The 20,093-nt window shown below is 44.0% G+C and overlaps 1 protein-coding gene across 1 annotated transcript; it reads left to right on the top strand.

The window, feature by feature from the left end:
* Window positions 1-1,281: 1,281 nt before the first annotated feature.
* Window positions 1,282-4,704, top strand: LOC149305185 (transmembrane protein 200B-like). Its single transcript, XM_089478727.1, has 2 exons — window positions 1,282-1,481; window positions 2,334-4,704. The coding sequence occupies exon 2, from the start codon at window positions 2,353-2,355 to the stop codon at window positions 3,724-3,726; it is 1,374 nt and encodes a 457-aa protein (XP_089334853.1). The 5' UTR covers window positions 1,282-1,481; window positions 2,334-2,352; the 3' UTR covers window positions 3,727-4,704.
* Window positions 4,705-20,093: the final 15,389 nt, after the last annotated feature.

Here is a 20,093-nt window from a genome sequence, read left to right as displayed (position 1 = left end):
ATTTAAAAAGCTGCTGGTTTCCTCTGCTTTAACTGCATTATTTTGTTTTAGCAGCAATTAGTGTGATAAACTTTCCAAATTTGCAAGTTCTGTTTAAATTCAAATTTAACTTAACTCTTGTTTAACTCCCGTTTTCTTGCGGGATCTCACTAGTGTGATAGACCTCTATGTCCAGTATGAGGCATGTCTCTCCTGAATCTCCTACTGTTTGTTGTGTGCAGAACAGCACTGTGGAACCTACAGCTTTCCAAACGTTTTTGGGCTCTGACTCCCACCAGCCCAAGGCAGTATGGCCAGTGGTGAAACATGATGGGAGCTGGAGTCCTGCAATATATGCAGGGCCACTGGTTCCTCCATTGCTGCTGTAGATATATTTGTGTGGGAGTTTATTACTTTCCATTTCCTGATCCCATTAACTTCTTGACAGTTCCATCTGCTTCCGATCTTCTCCAGCTTAATATATAACTTTGAAGAATTCTTTGGTGGTAGAATTTTGATGTTCTGGATTAGGCAAATACTTCACAAAAACTAAAAGCTTAAACTCCTAAATTCTCAAAGTCCCAGCCAGAGAACATTACTGTCATCATCTTCTGTAATGCTAATAACATTTACATTTCTGTAGCATCTCATTCCATGAGCTGTCACAAAACTTCTTTCCCTGCCCCCAAAACTAAGATATTTTGAGGTGTGTGTGAAACAAATAAGGCATTTGTAGAAGTGAGCAGAATGTGGAACACCTTCATGGATGATTTTATATTTAATAAGGTTTCTTATTGTTGTTTGTTGTTGGGTGCCTTTTACGTTATTTCTGACTTATGGCAACCCTAAGGTGAACCTAGGGCTTTCTTGGCAAGAAAGAGGGGGGCTTGCCTTTGCCTCCCTCTGAGGCTGAGAGAGTTTAACTTGCCCAAGGTCACTCAGTGGAGTTCCATGGCTGTACGGGGATTTGAACCCTGATCTCCAGGGTCATAATCCAGCACTCAATCCACTATGCCACACTGGTTCTAGGTCACTTAGGTTTTCCTAAAATACGGAATTAATCAGTTAACTTGAGTGACAGCATTGGAGAGTCCTAGAATAACTCTGTGTGTGTGTGTGTGTGTGTGCGCGCGCGTGCGTGCGTGGATGCTTATGTAACCTTTCTTGGGAATTCTAATAATAAAATTGTGATCTTTAACTCCATAAAGAGAACAGCCTTCTCTTGCTCTGTCTGAATAAGTTCTCTTTTGTGCTCTCTCTCTCTCTTTTTTATTTTAATTTTGTTACTGCCAGATAAATAAACTTCCCTTTCCATTCCTTCTGCAAAACTGGAGTTGACCAGCCACTGATTCTTGATGGGAGTTTCAGTACTGGCATTGGGACAGCCTTCTTCATCACACCTGAGGGCAACAGGCTAGTTTAGCAGGTACAGAATGGGCCATGTGGGAAGCGGCTCTCTCTTCCTGCATCTTTCTGCTCCCTTCCAACATCTGCCTCTTGAGGTGAGTGCATAGTCACACAGACCAGATCATTTATAATCATGAAAGACAACAGTCACACTGAATCTTTGTGGGACCATGCTGGGAAATTTTAAGTCAAACAGTTATGGGTCATCTTTGCAACAATGGATGAGGTTAACTACAATAGTTAATATATTTATAGTATATAACAGCCACAAGTGATCATCTAGCAAGTTCTCACACAGAAGAAGCTCACTGTAATGAATAAATCATAGAGCTGGAAGTGACCTCAAGGGCCATCCAGTCCAATCCACTGCCATGCAGGAACCCACAATCAGAACACCCATGACAGATGGCCATCCAGCCTCTGTTTAAAGACCTCCAAGAAGTATACTCCACCACACTCCAAGGGAGTGTAATGTGCCAACAGTAGTGCATTTATATCTCTCCTATTCATTTCAATGGGACTTGAATATTTGAATGTGTAACTTCCAGCAGGATGGTATCCTGTAGTGAGTTTTCTGGGGCAAAAACTATTGAAATGATGGCTGCATGTTATCGCCATTATGGCACTGAGGAAATATGGCAGTGTGGATCATGAATGGCGAATGCTACTGCCCTCACTCTCTTGCACACAGCTGGTTGGCCACTGTGTGAACAGAATGCTGGACTTCATAGAAACATAAAGATGGAAGTGACCCCAAGTACCATCTAGCCCAAGTTCCTGCCAGTGATTTGATGCATTGTGCTTTGTTTCCCAAACAAAAACACTCTGGAAGTCTGTGTGTGTGCGCGTGTGTGTGTGTGTGCGTGTGCGTGTGCATACATGCAAACATGCACATGTGCACCTTCTACTAATTAACATCTCTTTCTTTTCTCTCCCACTGTTGTAAGATGACCCAAGGACAACACAATGACAGTGTCTACAGCTGGAGGTGCTGAAGTTAAAAGCACTATGAAGAACGAGAACCCTTCTGAGAAAAAACCAACAGGAACCACTGCTCCTTCCCGATGGCACAGGCACAGGTTTCGGCACAAGGTACCCTCTGAGGTGACTGTGAAGGGGCAGCTCCGGATGCGCTCACCCTCTGGAGCCTTTGTGATGGTGGGTGTCTCAGTAGTCCTGGTGGGCATGACCATTGCTGTGATTGGGTACTGGCCTTATCGTTCAAGATCTGGAGGTAGTAGGCCAGCAAATTACAATGGCACAGATGAGATCAAGAAGGAAGTGAGGATTCTTCCTCATCCCATCCTTCACAGTGAGAAGCTGAAACTCATTGGGCCTGTTATCATGGGCATTGGACTCTTCATCTTCATCTGTGCAAACACCATGCTGTATGAGAACAGAGATATGGAAACGCGCTTGTTGATGCAGAGGGAACTCTGCTCCATGAGCCTCAGTCTTCCACAGGACACAAGCCAAGCAAGCAGTTACTTTCAGAGGAGGCCCACCCCATCTACCCTCCAGGCCAATACAGAATGTGTAGAAGGTTGCTACGAGGTGGACCTCTCTTCCAGTGGATTCCAGTCATACTCCAGCCCTATGAAGAAACGGACCAGCAATTGCAGTTCTAAAAGGGTTCAGACCACCACCCAATTTCTTCACCACAAGAGCATCTCACCTTCCCTTTCCCTCCTGAGTATCCATTCAGACTCTGGTAATGTGATATCAGAGAACCTGGTCTGCCCTGTCACTCATGGAACTGAGCCATCATTCTCCTCCACAGCTGTCAACACTCTGTCGCTGCCTCTGATTAAACTCAATAATTGTCTTCTTGAAAAACAAGGTATTTCTCAGATGATTGTCAGAGACGTGGAAGGCAATTGTGTTAGGATGCCAGAGGAGGAGAAAGAGGAGGAATTGCTGAGGCTCTCATGCACTCTCCAACCAGGTTGCAACAGCAGGGCTACTAGAAGAAATGAACTCAAAGACAATCATGTAGTTATTGATATGCACAGTGAGCTTCCTTCAGCCATGTCAGCTGAAATATGTCTGCATCCTGCACACACACAAAGAATATTTGGTTCAAGCACTCAGGTCTCCAATTCAGGTCATTCTAAGTCCCTAGATCTTGGCCAGCCAGGGGTGCTGTTAGTGGCACCAGTCAGTGATCGGAAACATAGGAGCTGGCCTAGACTTGACCACATTGGTATAGTCAACTATGCAAAATTGGAAAGTAAGGGTGAATCCTCAGATAGGCTATTGGAACCAATGAGGGAGTCTACCAGGGTGGAAAGCAGACAATTGTCTGGGAAGTTGATCATGGAAACAGGTTCTGGAATCTGATTCTGCATCAGAGGAACCATGGCTGCTGTTGTTCTCCCCTTTCTGTTCTTCCGCTCCACCACCTCGAGCATTGCTCTGAATATATGCAGCTTTGCAGTGATGGCTGCTTAGTCATTTAGTTGGTGCCTGAATCCCAGACTATGCCATTGGAAGAAAGGCATACGGGATGCTGCTGAGTGAATTGACTGATTTCTGAAGGGCCTGTTTATTTCTTGCCTTACAAGATCCATCTTCAACCCTTACAAGATTTATCTTCAGCCCATCTCCACTCTGCTTGCATGTGACTCTTACTTAGAAATGAAAATGAACTATCAATTCTGATGCAGTGAAAGGGATAAAGCAGATGCTTGATATCCCCTTCTGTCTTCTTTTAAAAACACTTTGTTAGGACTCAAAAAAAAAAAAAAAAGAGTTAGGTGATTGTTAGGGTTCAGGAATGATAATCTGGTTCCTCCTAAAGTAGCAGAGACCTGGTTTTAAATGTTATGAGATTATACTTTTATACATAGATCCTTGTTTCCAAGCTCATTTGGTCTAAAATGCAATCCCTGCCTGTGGCCTTTTACTCCCAGGTAGAAGAGCAAAGCTTTTTTTAAAAAGAGAGAGATATAGTTTTATTGCAAGTTTCATTTGGACTCTGAGCAAGCCACACATTTCTAAGTTAAAATCCTGCAGATTCCTTGGTGACCTCCCCCCCCCCCCCCATTTTTAGAGAATCACTGGGTGTGTACAGCCTAACAGGACTATTAAAAATGGTTGCCTCACTATTCTGAAGATCTTGAGTCATTAGTCACGCCTTAATGATCATTTGGAATAACTTATTTTCTCAAGGAAAATTGGTTTCAGCTGGTCCCATCTCTTTATAAAGTATCCTTTTTTTTTCTTTAGTTCTCAAGGTCTTTTTTAGTGATATGTGGAAGTTCTAAAGCCTGGGTGAGTGGGAAATAGGAGAGGATCAGAAGCCCTCTTGCACACTGGATGATGACTACAAGTATGTTTCCACCAAGATTCTGAACCAACTGAGATTTTGAAATGGTACAGATTGCACATAAATTGGTGCACATACATAACAGGATATCTCTATCACTGCCATCTCATGATTCCTCAAGAGTCTCATTTTCTATAAAGCCTTTGGTTCAACCCCCAAGTCCCCATAACCTTACTATAACTCCCTCATTACAGCTACATTTACCCACATTTCTTTTCATCTGTATCCCTGCTTCTCCTTATCTCTACTGGTCACTACTGTTACCTTTCCTTCACAACCCCAACTTGCCCTCCATTGGACTGATGTTGTTGGATTGGAGTTCCCAGCATTCCTCACCACTGGCTATGCTGGCGTGAACTGCTGGAGGTTGCAGTGCAAAAATAGCTTGAAGACTGCATAGCTCCAGTCCTTTTCTTAGTTAGAACAATGCTGTAAAGTAGGTCAAAATTACTATCTCCATAATGTAGAGTTCCTAGCTTTCAAGCAAGATTCCCAAACAAAGCATCAGCAGGTAGATTTTATTTTGTTTTGTTTTATTATATGCTGCCTTTCATCCAGGCCAGAGACTTCCAGAACACATTAAAATGTTTACAAAAAGTTCAAAATAAATTTTAAAATACCACATTAAAATATTGTAAAAATGCTACAGTGCTTTGCCCTGGTGCCACCACAAACTACAAAGTCCCAGAATTCCATATCATTGAGCCATGGCAGTTAAGATGGTGTCAAACAAGATTATTTCTGCAGTGGGAATGTAGTTTCAGATGTGTGGGTGAAAGCTGGCTTCAGCTGAGGAAGGTTGAGAGCACCAATGGTTTGTGTGCTTTGGTGAGGCTTCCCATGGCCGCTTTGCTGTGGGGCTGAGTGGATGGTAATGGCCTCACTCCTCATATGACTGGATGGTCTCACTCCTCATATGGCTTTGGGGAACTCCTCCTGGTGCTGAGTTTTGATTTTGGCTCACCAGGGCTTGGAAAGGTTGCCAGGGCTTGGAAATGTTCTCTCTTTTTTTGGATTAGAGTTTGTAATAACTGTTTACTGGAGGAGATTCTGGGAGCGGCAGTTTAAACTCCATAATTAAAATTCAAAGGCGCATTACAGACCACCGGATTGCGGCGGTCTGCTGCTGCCGCCGCTTGCACCATCCGGGAGCCGCAGCCTTTAAATGGCGCGGCTCCCGGACGCTGCCGAGAAGGAGCACGGAAATCGCGCTCCTTCTCAGGCCCCGGAAGAGGCGCCGCAAAGCGCATTTGCCCAGCCACAGGTGAATGCAATAAAACCAGTTTTAAAAATACATTCTGCTGCCACCATATGTGCCCTCAGCGTATGCAGCTTCAAGCTTACATGGACGGTGAGGGACGGCAAGGCGCGTACGCACTGCAGTGTAGGGGAGCATGCCGCCATTCGAATGAATGGGACTCCAGCATACGTAAAATTTGCCTTAGGTGGTGTGTGTGTGTCCAGAACATATCCCCTGAGTGTAAATGTGCCTTCAGAGGAACATGCAAAGGCAGGCTTATTGTTGAACATAACGAAAACAAAAATAATGACCACAGAAAATTTACACAGATTCAACTTAGACAATGGAGAAATAGAAATAGTAAAAGAATTTTCATATCTGGGATCAAATATTGATCAGAGTGGGGACTGAAGTCTGAAGAACTAGAAAATATCCTAAAATGTAAAGACATACAACTGAGCATGAAAGTTAGAATCATCCAACCATTGTGTTCCCTGTTACCATGTATGGATGTGAGAGCCGGACAGTGAAGAAAGCGGACAAGATGAAAATAAACCCATTGGGGATGTGGTGCTGGAAAAGAGTGCTGTGGTTACCATGGACAGCCAAGAGGTCAAACAAATGGGTCCTAGAGCAGATCAAACCAGAAGCCAAGATGACTAGACTGTGGCTGTCATACTTTGGCCACTTCATGGGGACGCACGACTCACTGGTAAAAACAATAATGCTAGGAAAGGTAGAGGGAAGCAGAAAGAGAGGAAGGCCACATGCTAGATTAATGGACTCTATTAAGGAGGACATGGGTATGAATTTGCAGGACCTGAGCAGAGCAGTGGAGCAAAGGGAGTCTTGGAGATGTTTCATCTACAGGTTCGCCATGGGTTGAGATCGACTTGAGGGTGGATTATAAGAACAAAAATCCTGTTGGAATAAGGCGCATTAAAGGAGAGTGCGCTAATCTCCTTAGGGCGCTGGTTATGTTTAGCCTGGAGAAAAAAAGGTCAGTGTGGTGGTATGATAGCCCTGTTTAAGTATTTAAAGGGGTGTCATCTTGAGGATGGAGCAAGCTTGTTTTCTGCTGCTCCAGAGAATAGGACCTGGAGCAATGGATGCAAGCTACAGGAAAAGAGATTCCACTTCAACATTAGGGGGAACTTCCTGACAGTAAGGGCTGTTCGACAGTGGGACACATTCCCTTGGATTGTAGTGGAGTCTCCTTCCTTGGAGGTCTTTAAACAGATGGCAATCTATGGGGGGGGGGGGGGCTTTGATTATGTATTCCTGCATGGCAGGGGTTGGACTGGATGTCCCTTGGGGTCTCTTCCATCTCTATAATCCTATGATTCTAGACACAAAGAAGGCTCTCTCCCAAGTCTTCACTAACCACACCTGATCTAGATTAACACAGCTATGTCTTTGAATTGTATTTCCACCTGATGAGAGAGTCCCCCAGAAGACTACTGAGTACCAGGGAATGCAAGTAAGACTATTGAGTCAGGCATCTAAAATTAACTGAAGTGCACCGTTATCCTGGTCCGCACATAGATATGAGCAACATTATTTCCCAAAGGACACAAGATAACTAGTAGTGCAAATATAGCTTTAGAAAAGGATTCAGTCTACAAGAATTTCCCAGGACTACGTGTGACTGTTGCACCAGATCATGTGGTGTATCAGGCACACAGCCAGACATTTTGTAGAGAGGGAGTTTGGGGTGGGAAAGTATTGCAGAATCAGCAGACCATAAAATGTAGGTAGACTGTTATGTTAATATAGTTATATAACTGTTTTCTTAATAAGCCACATGGGTGGGATACTGCCTGTTTTTCTTTATATCTCTCCAAGTGAAAAGGTTAGAAACCTGAAAGAATAAAGGAAAATAAATTCAGTGTAGGAATCTGAAAAATTCTTGAGGGGTTCAGCTGGACCAGCTCCAGATTTGTTCTGTTGTTCCCCACTCTACTGTCCATGGGCCTCTCAAGTCAAGAAACCTCAGAAGGTATTCTTGAGGGCTGAACAGCTACAATATAAATGTACTATGATACTCTTTGCTGCAGTGCATGCCAGGGAACAAACATAGCTGGCAAACCAGGCTTCCTACCAGCGATCAACTCTTGGGAGACCAGGGCAGGCCTTAGCGGTGAGCCTTGGTGGGTGGATGCTATGTGCTCCTCAGTATATACTGCTTCTTAGTTCCACATGACTGAGGAACTACCCCAGCCCAAAATAGATGCAGACAGGTAATGGCAGAGGATGTTAAAACAGGTGAGATTGCAGATCTCATCATTCTTCCCTGTTGACTATGGCCTGTTACAGACTGCCAAAATAAAGCTGCTTTGGGTCTCTTTGGAGGTATGCTGTTTAAATGATGCATGGGTCCTATGAATCCGGAAGCTGCACCAAAGCTGCACTCCAGTGCTTAGGAATGGAGTGTGGCTTTGGCGCAACCTCCAGACTCTTAGAACCCATGCATCATTTAAATAGCATACCTCCAAAGAGACCCGAAGCAGCTTTATTTTGGCAGTCTGTAACAGGCCACAGTTAGCAAAAACTAATGGTAGTTTCAGGGTTATACTTTTCCCGAGCATCTGCTCCCTTCAGTTCAGTAAACCAGTCTTCTGTATTTTAACAGCAAAGCTTTATTTCAGTAACCAAAGAAGTTAATATATGCTATGTCTATGTAGACACAACTACCATAATCCTCAGTTGCAAACACAGCGTAAGCAATGCACCTGCCTTGTAAGTTAGTGGGCTCTTCTCCCATTCATTCATTAGTCAAAACCTTTTTACAGCCGATGTTGCTCATCTTCTGCCCTCCTCACACACATCTCTTTCAGGCCCTTTCAAGCTTCCCATGGGACTGGCCTTGGTGAATATTTGTACCACTGTCATTCCTCACACATCTGTTCATTACCCAGCTAGTCAGTTATTTTTCCTTGAGCATATACTACAAATCCCATCAGGTTCACCACCAAACTTCTCTTAAATGTTTATATCAAATTAGTTCTATTGCCACCATGTATTCGATTCCAACAATTCTTTAAAGCATAAAGACAACTTTACTCAAAAAGAGAGCAAACAGCAACCACTTACACGGCAGGCTATGCCAACATTTCAGAACAGCTGGGAGACACATAGTCTGTAGCCCTGTTTTAACCACTATGCCACATGTTTTGACTGATTTGGTCACATCTTGTGGAGATGCTAGTCTCTTGGACTCCAACATTATCCTGCATCTCCCATGTAAGGAAGCAGACGTCTGTACATCTGAGGCAAAGAAAGCATATGAGTTTCATTTTATTTCTCCCTCTTTGATTTTTAATGCCTCTTGCCACATTCCTTTTGCATTTTTTCCACTTCTTTTGCCATGATCTCAGCTACATTCTGCCATCGGGAGTGTGTCAGACCGAACTGTTTTCTTTTGCTTTATTGTTAGAGAAAGTAGAGTGGTGGGACTTTGTAAGTCAAACATACCCTATTAAATACTTTTAATAGGAATTGAGAGGGGGGTGCAGCAGGCTATAATCCAATGTGCAATGGGCATGAAGACTATGAAAAAGTAAATATTCATGCAAATTGTGCAATATGGGGATTGCATGTTGGGAGTGGGGTAAGTGAGAAGCACATGCATCCCCATTCCCTAAACTCTTCCAAAGCCCCTGGTTGTTGTTTTCATGTGCAATTTTCAAGTGATTTTCATCTGAAAACTGGGAAGTGCTCTTGCAACCCATGTGAGTGGGTTATGGAAGCCAAGACTGGCCCCTGCCTACACAGAACGAATCATCTCTTTTTTAGCAAATTATGCGGCAATCAAGAATTTTTGAAACATTTGAGGCATTGAAATCACCACAATTTCCCCTTCCAATGTAAGTAGCAGGCACAAGGAGATTGAATCCAGCTCCTGACCAGTGGGAGACAAAAGACAGGGTCCTTGGTATAATGTGCACTCCAGAAATAATGTTGGCAGCTTTAACTACAATGGCACAATGCTATGGAATGCTGGAATTTGTATTTTTGGGAGATATTTAGCCCTCTGTGTCAGAGAACTCTTTGCCACAGCAAACTACACATCCCAGGATCCCATAGCATTTAGCCTTGACAGTTAAAGCAGTGACAAACTACATTATTTCTGCAGTGCAGATGAGACTCTGGTTGGAGTTCTGACCTTTGCACTGTGTTTCACTTTTTCGCAAGTTATCACATACCCTCCTGAAGTTTCTTACTGCATTTTTATTTGCTTTTGACCATTTGTTCTAAAAAACTGAAGCAAATTAGTCACAGGCAACAGGCCACAGGTAATGAAAAACCAGTGAGTCAAAGGCTTTTACAGCTGATGTTAACAGTACACTTGTTGCTCATTCCTCAAAGTAATGCTCCTCTTAGGTTCTTTCCTCAGTATTTTATCATGGGCGTTGTTTGTTTAAGGAGAGATGTGGGCTATAGTAGAGAGATGGGCACAGGAGGGGGGAAAGCACATTTCAGTCCTGGAAAAGGAGCGTTGTCCCACATATATGAGGGTTTTTCACGTAGTCCTTTGCTCGTATTTTTCCGAGAGTGGCAAATTCCACATACACACAGAGTTGGGGGACTGTCACCAGGAGACATGGCTGTTTGCCAGCTGTGCGTCTTCCAATGCAGGAATCCAGCCATCTTCCTTACAACAAGACTTACTCCTCCAGTCCATTGTTCTTAATAAAGAAATGGGATGCCATTAAGCTGGCACTGGGCCGTGGATAGTTCAATGACTCTGCTAAAGGGGAAAATCCATTTTTTGTTTTTAATCAACAACAAAGGCCCTTACTCTTCCAAACTCTAGGTACTTGGCTTCACAAATTGGGCAAGATGCCACTAGACTTGAAGGGATTCACATAATTCAAAATCAATCTTGAAATCCAATAAAGCAGTGCATTCAAAATAGGATTCAGCTGGATGGTTGCCTCAGAATTAAAACATAGCAAAACAGTGGATCTAATCATTCTGCAGTCTCTATGGACCATCTGAAGGTACTATTTCGCTGCTGGAGACCAGGCAGTCAACTCAGATTGCAGATGATGAAAAGAAGTGGCAAGGCCCTGGGAGAAGAGACTGTGTGCCAAGCAGTTTGCTTTGTATGCCTTAAGATAACCTGCCGTATTGTGTGTAAGATGGAGGCACTGCCCCTTTATTTATTTATTTATTTATTTCATTTCATTTCATTTCATTTGTATGCAACTTTTCTCCCAGAAGGAACCCATTGCCAGTAGCTAAGAGGGATTCAGTGTCTAGTCCAGTAAATAGTTGTGGGGAGGGCACTGTCATTGTTTTCAATAGCAAAATGTCTTGGGCACGTTGTTGTGATGGTTATTACATGCTGTCATGTTACAGCAGCCCGATGAATGAGAAACTGCCAGCTACCCAGTCGTCAGATCTTGCAAACTTAGGGCTGTGGCTTCCTTTTTTGAGTCAGTCCATCTGTAATGTGGCCAACTCTCTTTTCTACTTTGCCTTTCACTTTATCAACCATTATCTTTTCCAATAAATAAGAGACTTGGGGATCTGTTTAGCCTGGAGAAGAGAAGGTTAAGAGGTGATATGACAGCCCTGTTTAAATACTTAAAGGGATGCCATATTGAAGAGGGAGCAAGCTTGTTTTCTGCTGCTCCAGAGAACAGGACCTGGAACAACGGATGCAAGCTCCAGGAAAAGAGATTCCAGCTCAACATTCGGAGGAACTTCCTGAGAGTAAGAGCCTCTCGGAGTGTAGTGGAGTCTCCTTCCTTAGAGGTCTTTAAGCAGAGCCTGGATGGCCATTTGTCGGGAATGCTTTGATTGAGAGTTCCTGCATGGCAGAATGGGATTGGACTGGATGGCACTTGGGGTCTCTTCCAACTCTATGATTCTATGAAATCATGTCATCTCATTATAAGTCCGAAGTACAATAGCCTCACTTTAGTCATTTTGGCTTCTAGTGAGAGCTCATGTTTGATTTGCTTTCTGATATATTTACAGTATTTGTCTTTTTGGTCGCTTTGTTTAGCCAACTCTAACCCCATGACAAAACCAAGAATCTATACAGAATGTGCTAACAAGTGTTAATTAGCCATTTGTGTTGTGATTTTTAAGGCCTGGATCAGACAAAGCCAAAATTGCCTTCATGCAGGATGATCTATACTTATATGTACTTCCTTAGATAATGCAACTGTGAACATTTCACAGTTGTATTGTGTAATGAAGGGCAGCACAGATCATCCTGCCTGGGGGCAAGTGTGAACATTTCACAAATATGTGGAATATGTAGCATGTGGCTCAGCCAGTTATGCAACCAATAGCAGCAATATAGTAGCTAAAAACACAAGAAAATATATTAAAATCTTCACTCAAAAACTGAAAGCACATTAAAGACATTTTGCCCTGAATCTCCACTCAATCAATGGGATTTATGTGCCCATTCATCAATTTGATTCAATGGGTCTACTTTAGTTGGGCCTAACCTATAAGATTCAGTCTATTGAAATATAGAACAGCTAGTAAATATGTATGATGTTCCCTGGGATGATAATTCTCCTTATGGTTTGAATGAAACAAAAGTTTGACCAGTAAGACCCCTCCGTTCTGGTAGTCAAGGTCTGCTGTCCCAGCCCAGGATTTCCTCTGCCCCATCTCAGATTTGGCCCTTTTCACTCGCTGCCCCTCACTCCTGGAACCTTCTTCCCCCCGCGAGCAAGGGCCATCACTTCTTTAACCAGCTTCAAAACAGAGTTGAAGACCATCCTGTTCAGAGAAGCGTTCCCAGGCATTGCATAATTGTCACTTGCTATTTGATGTTCTTTTGTTGTCTGTTTTATTGAATCATTTCCTGTATTGCTATGTATTTTATATGTATTATCCTACTAGAGATGCCCCTTCCCCACCACCACTCCCTCTGTGCCATGTCTTTCTAGATTGTAAGCCTGAGGGCAGGGAACCGTCCAATTAAAAAGATTGTATGTACAGCGCTGTGTAAATTTACAGCGCTTTATAAATAAAGGTTAATAATAATAATAATAATAATAAGTACAATCCTTAAATGAGTCATGCTAAGTTCCACACAAAGTGGATGTAAACTAGCTGTTTTCCAGGATAGAAAAACAGTTTGCTAATCAATCCTAACTTTGCATGAAATGTTTGGAATTTCAGCCTTTGTGTAAATATCAAGTTTAGTCTAAGTCAGTTTATAAATACGCATCCCAAAGCAGCCTCCCTTGTGGCCATCCCACGGCTGGCAGAGTGTGCAAGTGACCAGAGAACCAAAGTGATCATAGAGGACCCCAGAAGACCTCAGTGAATGATATTATTTTGCATCTGGCTATGGAGACATAGGGGGAAATCACCAAAGTGGAATTCAAACAAATAGCTAGCATGTGTAAGGGGAAAGTCAGAAAAGAAAAAGTGCAGAATGAACTCAGGCTTGCTAGAGGGGTTAAGAACAATAAAAAGGGCCTTTTTGGATATGTCCGCAGCAAGAGGAAGAAGAAGGAAATGGTAGGCCCATTGTGTGGAGAAGATGGCAAAATGCTAACAGAAGACAGAGAAAAGGCAGAATTACTCAACACCTTCTTTGCCTCAGTGTTCTCAGAAAAGGAAAAGGGTGCTCAAACTGAGGGAAATGGAACAGAGGACACAATAAGGGAAATGCAGCACATAATAAGTAACTACAACCCCCACTCCACCTTGATGGAACTTGTAATCCAACATAGGAGTTTATCACATGGGGAAAATTGGAAGTTTAAAAGGGTAAGAAACTGTGATTATCCAGCGTATTAGGTGCAATTGCACGATTTGTTTTTACACGATGTTGTGCACAAACTGCTAAGATCCTGACCAGAAAGAGACATGAATCAGCAATTAGTCATTTTTGGGGAAATATCGTGAATTCATTTCTGTTTCATTCATGAGATCACTTTTTTTGAGCAACTGCTCTAGTGTGAGAGCTATTTGCAATTTATTCATGGGAGTCTCACAGTTTTTGTACTTGTTGCCAGATTTCCCACTGTTCTTTGGGGTGTATTTACTTGTCATGCCCGGTTGCCGAGAGGAAAGTAGCCTTTTTATGCTTTTTTTTTAAAAAACCTATCTTTTCACTTAGGTTGGATACCATATCTGAGAAAGTAAGGGGTAGTACAGTATATTTATATTTTAAAAATTGTGTAAATAAAATTCTTTATTTCTCTGGCTGATTTTGCTTGCTGCCATGTGTGCTCTGGTGAGTTCTGGTGATACAACTAATTCTTCTGTGTGCATGTGCAAAAACATAGTTCCCAAACCATCAATGGGATTCACACGCATCTGTGTGAAAACCAAATGCACATTCTACCCTCTTTCTCACTTTAGTCATGAGCCTCTATTGTGTTCTGCGTATGAAAATCATTTGTGCATTTGCACGCCTTTGCGGGATGCAGATGTTTTAATCATTATCGGGATGGAGGTATATATGGTCCCCTTGTGAGAAACTCCATATTGGTCCTCATCAGGCTCAGTGTGTCTATACTACAGTGTCTTAATTCTTTCTGCCATTTGCACAATGCATTATCTCTCTTTATCTCTGTTAAATTTGAATTTCGTAGCTGCACAAATAGTGAATCATGACTTACCTAATAACGCTGTTATGAGAATGAATAAGGAGTACAAGACAGCTGGTATTTGGGTGTAATGTAAATTGTATACAGAACTTAATGTTTTCTGCAGAGTTTTGCCTGCCAAACTTTAAGAGATTTGAAAGTCTCAGTTGTTAAAAGTTTTCAGAATAAACTTCTCAGAGGTATTCATAAGTGGAATGAGCTTACAAACCAGCTTAATATGGCAAATTCATTGTTGAAGTAATGTGCCCCAGAAATCCCTATGTTTGGTGAGGCTGCCTGGCTTCTAGAACAGTGGTTAGATTTGAGGGATTGCATTAGGGGATGTAGCTACAATGCCAGTTTCATCATTGTAGCTACATCACATGATGCAGGATCTCAGCCTGCACTCATTAAAAACAATGGCCAATATTTGACATTGTGTACTCACTTATGTATGTGTAACTAAAGTTACCCCACACCCCAAAACCTACTTTACCAGGGAACTGCCACATCGAGAGATGGAAATCTGTTCAGGAGGAGGATGTTTCCATCACCTCCCTGCTTCCGCCAAGCAAGATGGTGACACGGAATTGCAACAGTAGCCTTGTTTGGATTATTGCATCTTTGCTCACCAGTGGGAGAGGAATGGAAACAACATCCCCTTGTACCCCAACTGCCTGCTGAACAGACTTCCATCTCTCCGTGTGGCTGCTGCCTGCTAAAGTAAGTTGGGAGGGGAGGCATTATTTACAGCCATGGAAATAGTGTCACAATTGTGGCCTATGTAGAGTTAGCAAATACGGAGCAGCTATAAATCTGTAACTCCAGGGAGACTGGGGCCCGTTCCGGACAGGCATAAAGTACGCGCTCTGCGCGTACTAGGGTTAGGAACCAAGACCCTAATACGTGCGGAGCGCGCACAAAATGGTGGCGGCCGTTCCACATGGGGGCTGCCATGTTGACGTCGCGGACGTCATGCGGCGGAAGTGACGCCGTGAGTGTGTGACTAGCGCCTCACAGCGCCACTTCCAGGGCACAAAAAGAAGTGCCATTTTGGCGCTTCTTTTCGGCTGCACCCGGGAATCGTGTGGTTTGGCTGCTGCAGTTCCTGGACGCAGCAACCAGTGTCGCCGGCAGACTGCCGCTTTTAGGCGGTCTGTATCGTGCCTATCACACAGGGAAAACCAGGGGATTAAAAAGACATTTTCCCCGGAAAGTTGTGCGAGCGCAGTGAAGATTTTCAGACGATGTCGCGATCTAAGAGAACTCATCCGGGAAGAACCAAAAATGCTCCAGCAACAAACCATTCAGGAGATTTCCCCGCAAATGGTTTGTTGCTGGAGCATTCCTGGTTCTTTCTGGGATAAGTCCTCTCAGATAGCGATGTGTGTGAAAATCCTTGCTACGATCATGCAACTTTCCCAGGGCCTTGTTCCCACTACATTTAAACTGGGATTGAGATCCGGGTTAAAGGGGCATGGTTCCCACTGAATCCAATTTTAGAAATTGATTCAGAAAAGGGGGGCATGCTGTCTGCCCTTTTTGCCCATTTAACCCGTGTCAAAAAGACGCTGGGTTTTTGCAGTGTTTTTGGGCTGAATTGATTTATTTATTTTCAAATAAATCGATTCATTCCAAGTCGGAACCAGGCAGATTCGAATCCATCCTGGTTCCCACTGGCAGCCTGTCCCGGCCCATCTCTGGCTTCTCCTGGCCCCAAAATCCCCGGTCCAGCCTCCTTACCAGCTTCTTTGGCCTCTGACTTGCTTCTCTGTGCCTTTTAAAAAATTTCCCGTGTCTGGGGAGGCCGGAAGGATGTTGCAGAGAAGCCGGAAGCCTTGCAATCTCCTTCCCGGCTTCCCCTCGGCTTCTCTGTGACCTCCCTCTGGCCTCCCTGGCCACGGGAAATTAAAAAAAAGATGCAGGAAAGCCGGTCAGTGGCCAAAGAAGCCGGTAAGGAGGCTGGGCCAGGGATTTTGGGGCCAGGAGAGGCCTGAGATGGGCCAGACCAACAAGCTGTCTCCCGCCACTTGCCGATTCCTGAACCAATTCCTGAAACCAGCACAAACATAGTGGGAACTACATTTTTTCAGAACCAGTTTCAGGAATCGGTTCAGGAAATGGATTTTCTGGTAAGTGTAATGGGCTGATTTCCCCCATGTGATAGTTTCCTAGGTTGCAAATCCATAACTGTTAATATTACAATACCAAACTATTAGAAAGTAGTATTTTAATGTATTATGTTCCCTTTCCCCAGACTGTTCAGACTCCCAGAGGCTGGTGCCCTCTGGAGGTTCAGGGCCTGGGAATTTTGTCCCCCACTCAACCCCATACCTCTCCTCAGCCCTGCCTCTAGATATTTTGGACTACAGTTTCCATCAACCCCTTCCAGGATGACCAATGGCCAGGGAGTGTGGCGGCTGCAGTTCAAAACAATCTTGAAGGTGCTGTTTTGTCAACCATGTATTCCATTCGTGCCTTAAATCCATAACTCCTTACTCTCAGATCTTAAGAGTTTGTGGCTCTAAAAGCCTTCTGGAATACCAACAGCTTTTCCAAATGTCTTCTGGGAAACTGCAGCGTCATGTTCTTATTTACAAATTATTTCTGCAGTTGAACACTTTCCCAAAATTCCCTGAGGGCCTGAGACCACCTTTTGACATGTGCCCGATTAAATAAACTTGAACTGCCACAAATTATGTCAGATCTTTTTGCTCTTGCTGGGGAAGAGTTATGTAGATGGTTTGGCTAAACTAAAAATATCCATCTTTGGAATCTTACCTCTCCTTTTCTCTCCCCCCCCCCTTTTTTTTTAAAAAAAGTTTAGTTTTGTTGGTTTCCTCATCTGAGCAATGCAGAACAGTTTTGGCAAGGGACAGCCTTTTCCTTTTCCATGGAGAAGCTGATTAATTGACTCAGCTTTGGAAAGCTTTCTGTTGCTGTTTTCATGATTTTATGAGGGATGTATATAGATCTAGGCCTTGCTTTAAAGATGTGATTCCCAAACTTTGGGCCTCCAAATGTTTTGGACTTCAGCTCTCAGAATTCCTGACAGTTGGCCAACCTGGCTGGGGCATCTGGGAGTTCAAGTCCAAAACACCTGGAGGACCAAAGTTTGGGAACCACTGCTTTTAAAGAAACCAGCGAGGAGGGGGATGATGACACTGCCACATGGAAAGCCAAATTTAATAGACCTTTCAATCTGATCTTTGTGGTGGAGTTTTTCAAAAAGAGGCTGAATGGCCATCTGGTTGGATGGTTTGGCAAGGGATTGACTGGATGGGATCTCTTCCAACTCCCAAATGTAAAAAGTGGCCAATTTTGCCCACTTTCTGTACAGGTTAATGTCGGCTTATTGCTCAATTAGCGCAACATCCTTTGAAAACAATCTCATTTTTGTGGGATATTCCCAGATTTAAATCCCATTTATCCACGGGATTTGGGTGCTTCCATCCTGTGCGATAAGGTCCTTAGATTTTATGATTCTTGTGTTTATCCCCACTGTATTTCTGTTGCTATATGTGTGAGATTTGACACAATTCATGTTAGCAGGCAACTGACTAGAAGATATTATGTGGAAGGACTCTGCCATTGGAAAGCTGATAGATGTGCAGCTGGAAAAATGGGGCAGGATGAGAAATGTGTTAAGTGTTCACAAACTCTATGATTCTATGAAAGAATTTAAGTGACCAGCAGTGTCTCCTGATGGTTAAGCATGAAACAAAGTTTCTTTTGACTTTGTTATATGCCAGAACAGGGTATTCATGCAATTATAAAGTCTATGTTTAAAAAATTATGCTTGGACAAAACAGTTTTTGCACTACTATCCCAATCATTCCCCACTTGAGGTCAGGCTGGCTGCAAAGTTATGAGGACCCCAGTGGTCTAGAAAGGAAGTATTTCCAAGTTGTGGCAACCTTGGCTGCATCCACATTGTAGAAATAATCCAGTTTGACACCAGCTCTGTGCCACAACCAACTACAATTCCCAGAATGCCATAGCACGGAGCCACGGCAGTTAAAGTGTTGTCAAAATGGATTATTTCTGCAGTGCGGATGCAGCCCCGAAGAAACAGCACTGGAAAGTTGACATTCCTTTCCTTTTCACTATAAGAATGGAAATGCTGCTGTTAAACCTGCTGTCAGCAAGACGACTGTGGCAATCTTCCCTGTAATCTTCCCTGTATCTACACAATGCTCCAGGCCTTCTCCATGGGCTGCACAAAGATTAAGCTGCCAATGACCCACTTGCAAACACACTAGCAAAGTGTAAGCAATGCAGTGCAGACGAAACCACAGCCAAGATGCTCGAGGAAAGACTGAGAACAAGAAGGTTGCAGACTGACAAGCAGAAGTGAACTGCCGTAGGCTGGCTTCTCACCTTATCAGATGTCTGTCCCTGAGGTGGAGAGTGATTTTGGATTATAGTCACCAGCCCTGAAAAGCGTTTAGTGGTAGGGATTGATGGGGGAGCCAGCTTGGTATAGCAGTTTGACACTGGACCCTGGAGAGCAGGGTTTGAATTATGAAAACCCACTGGGGCTGCATCCACACTGGAGGAAAACCCTGTTCTGGCACTGCTTTAAGGGTCTTGGCTCAAGGCTATGGGATTCTGGGAGTTGGGATTTGTTGTGGGCCCAGAGCGGAGCAGAGCTCAGCTCTGGACCCCACAACATACTGGTGCCTCTGGTGCTCCTGGTGTTGGTATGGGCGGTCCTGTTGGAAAGGCTGCTGGCCCTGGTCATACCACTGCTGCTGGTGTTTTCGAAATGGGGTCTGGGACGAAGTTGACATACTGTGTTTCTTGGCAGCCGCCTTCATACGGTATTTAAAGTTGAGGCGCTCATCAGTCTCACGAATGAACAGGCCTTCATCGTCGAATGGCATGTCCTCGATGGTGGCCTTCACGTTTGGGTTCAGGAATGAAGAGCGGAGCCAAGCGTGTCTCGTGAGAGGAATGGCAGCCGCCATAGACTTGGCTGAACAATCTGTGGAGTGCCGGGCTGAAGTAATCAACCAGCTCCCGATAGAGTGGGCCGCATCTCTAATCTCCATCAGGACACGCTGACACTCTTCTCACGTCCAGCACTGACTCTCTCTTCTGAAACCTTGGGTGGGCCAAACCTCGGTTCCTTTCAGCAATGCAAAGTTGTTGTCAGGACTGGTTACTTGAAGTAAGGCTCACGTCGCGACGGCTGCCTTGCGACTTTCGCCGAGGCTTCTTCTCCCCTCTGCAGCGGCTCCCCGATGCTGGAGGCGATAGAAGCCTCTCAAGCCCCCTGTCGGCCCTCGCCCCGGTTTTCCCTCAGACCGGGGACTTTCTAGCTCCCAACAGCTGTTAGGTTGGGGCCTCAAACAAGTCCGCGACGGACCTCTGGAGAGGGAGCAAACGCTCTACACCTCCATTCTCCTGACGTCACAACAGGAAGTCTCAGGACACGCTGACACTCATCTGGGACGTCCAGTATGATGGGGGAGATCTTCTCCATCAAGCACTGTATGTAAGCTCCCATACAGGCATTATAATTGGCGACCTTAAGTTCCAGAACAGAGGAGGAGTAGGC

The sequence above is a fragment of the Sceloporus occidentalis genome, unplaced genomic scaffold (assembly GCF_023333645.1).
Source record: "Sceloporus occidentalis isolate IW3139 unplaced genomic scaffold, rSceOcc1.0.p SCAF_13, whole genome shotgun sequence".
In the NCBI taxonomy this organism is placed as follows: domain Eukaryota; kingdom Metazoa; phylum Chordata; class Lepidosauria; order Squamata; family Phrynosomatidae; genus Sceloporus; species Sceloporus occidentalis.
Note: the sequence above shows the minus strand (reverse complement) of the source record. Positions and strands in the feature narration are given on the sequence as shown.